Source organism: Acanthisitta chloris, unplaced genomic scaffold (genome assembly GCF_000695815.1).
Source record: "Acanthisitta chloris isolate BGI_N310 unplaced genomic scaffold, ASM69581v1 scaffold21050, whole genome shotgun sequence".
NCBI lineage: Eukaryota > Metazoa > Chordata > Aves > Passeriformes > Acanthisittidae > Acanthisitta > Acanthisitta chloris.
Window position 1 is genome coordinate 1,577 of NW_008653573.1, and position 1,831 is coordinate 3,407.

At 50.7% G+C, this 1,831-nt stretch overlaps 1 protein-coding gene across 1 annotated transcript; it reads left to right on the forward strand.

Annotated features, from left to right (window-relative positions):
• Nucleotides 1–395: 395 nt before the first annotated feature.
• On the forward strand, nt 396–1,827 carry LOC103808820 (nucleus accumbens-associated protein 2-like; the record flags this gene model as incomplete). The annotated part of the gene is given in 3 exon segments (XM_009081628.1): nt 396–443; nt 1,276–1,474; nt 1,476–1,827. Coding segments are annotated over 2 exon segments (489 nt in total), but the record flags the coding sequence as incomplete, so codon positions are not given.
• Nucleotides 1,828–1,831: the final 4 nt, after the last annotated feature.

Here is a 1,831-nt window from a genome sequence, read left to right on the forward strand (position 1 = left end):
GAGAGTTAAAATTTAATTCTCTTTTTTTTTTTTTTTTTTTCCTTTCCCCCAGCAATGGGAACAGAGCAGCTCTTTGTGGGTTATTATTTTCTTTCCAGTGGGTTTTTTTTTTAAACCTTTTTCAGATAAACTTCTTTTTTTTTTTTTTAATATCATCCTTCTGAGCTTCTGAGCTTTCAGTACTAGTTAACTGTAGTTTTTTCTCCGGTTGTAGTAAAGGCAAACAGGATTTTCGGTCTCCTGGACCGCTCGGGGAGGAGGTCGGGGGGGTCTGTGCTCGTGTCGGTGGAGCCGCAGTGATTTGCTCCGCTGGAGTTTCGCTGCCCAAGCTGCACTAGCGCTACCTGCTCCGGCTCTGCACGAGGTCCCTTCCCAGCTTTATTTTTTTTTTTTTGGTTTTTTTTTGGGGGGCTGGAAGCGGGAATTCTGCCCGCAGCCAAAAGGTACAGCTGGTTTTGGAGAGCGGCCGCGGTGGGATGCGAATCCCCTCCAGCCTGAGAGATCGCTCGGAGGGTGATGGGCTGGGGGTCCAGGGGGGCTGTGACCGCAGGAGGGTCCAGGTTGGGTCTCCCCCTTACCCCTTTTTGGGTTTAGGGGAGGAAAATAAGAAGACAACTTGGTAGGCGGCTCGCTGCGGCACGCTGGTTTGTTTTATTGGGGCTCAAATATCTGGCTTAATTTGGAGATAAGCCTGGTTTTGTTGGAGGATAAATGTGTTGAGAAGGGGTTTAACTGTTGAAACGCTCCCTCTTTCTGGTGCAAATGGGAAGATTGCTTTTCAAAGTGCTTTTTTCCTGGGAGCTGTCGCTCCGGCAGAATCCTGTATTTATTTCGGGCAGAATGGCACATTGTTTTATAAATATCTTTTCTGTACTTTCAACATAGCTGCTGGTTGTTGTGTTTCTTATATAATGCTACCGAGAGCTGTCTGACTGCCTTTCGTTTGCTTTGCTCTTCTCTCTCCCATTATCGTTCAGATTTTCCTGCATAAAGTAAAAACCCCCCGGGGGGATAAATCAGTGGTGCTTATTTAAACAGACCACAACTTGAAGGAAAATACTCGCGTTTTTCGGATTGTCCTTTGCCACCCACCACCAATAGTATTTCCAGCGTTGTTTGCAAATGTTGATAAGTAATTTTTATAGGCGATTGGTTTTTTGGTGTCGGCTCTGAGGAGCCTTTGATGTCGGGTGAGGTGGGTTCCTCTGCTGCTGCCTGCTTTGGTGAACTGTCTAAAAACGCTGTGCCTCTCTCCCTGCCTTCTCCCTCTTTCAGATGTGCCCTACTTTGGATATTCCTGCATTGAATGTCTGAGGAGCTCCAGCCGACCCTGAGCCATGTCGCAGATGTTGCACATAGAGATTCCCAACTTTGGGAACACCGTTCTGGGCTGCCTCAACGAGCAGAGGCTGCTGGGGCTGTACTGCGATGTGTCCATCGTGGTGAAGGGCCAAGCCTTCAAGGCACACCGGGCCGTCCCTCTACTTCCGAGACTTGTTCAGTGGCAACAGCAAAAACGCCTTTGAGCTGCCGGGGACGGTCCCCCCTGCTTGCTTCCAGCAGATCCTCTCCTTCTGCTACACCGGCAAGCTGACCATGGCCGCGAGCGAGCAGCTGGTGGTGATGTACACAGCAGGCTTCCTGCAGATCCAGCACATCGTGGAGAAAGGCACGGACTTGATGTTCAAGGTCAGCTCTCCCCACTGTGACTCTCAGACCACCATGATCGAAGACCCCAGCTCGGAGCCGCAGAGCCCCTGCAACCAGCTGCAGTCGGCCTCGGCGCCCTACGTCATGTCCCCCTCCATGCCCATCCCGCTCCTCACGCGCG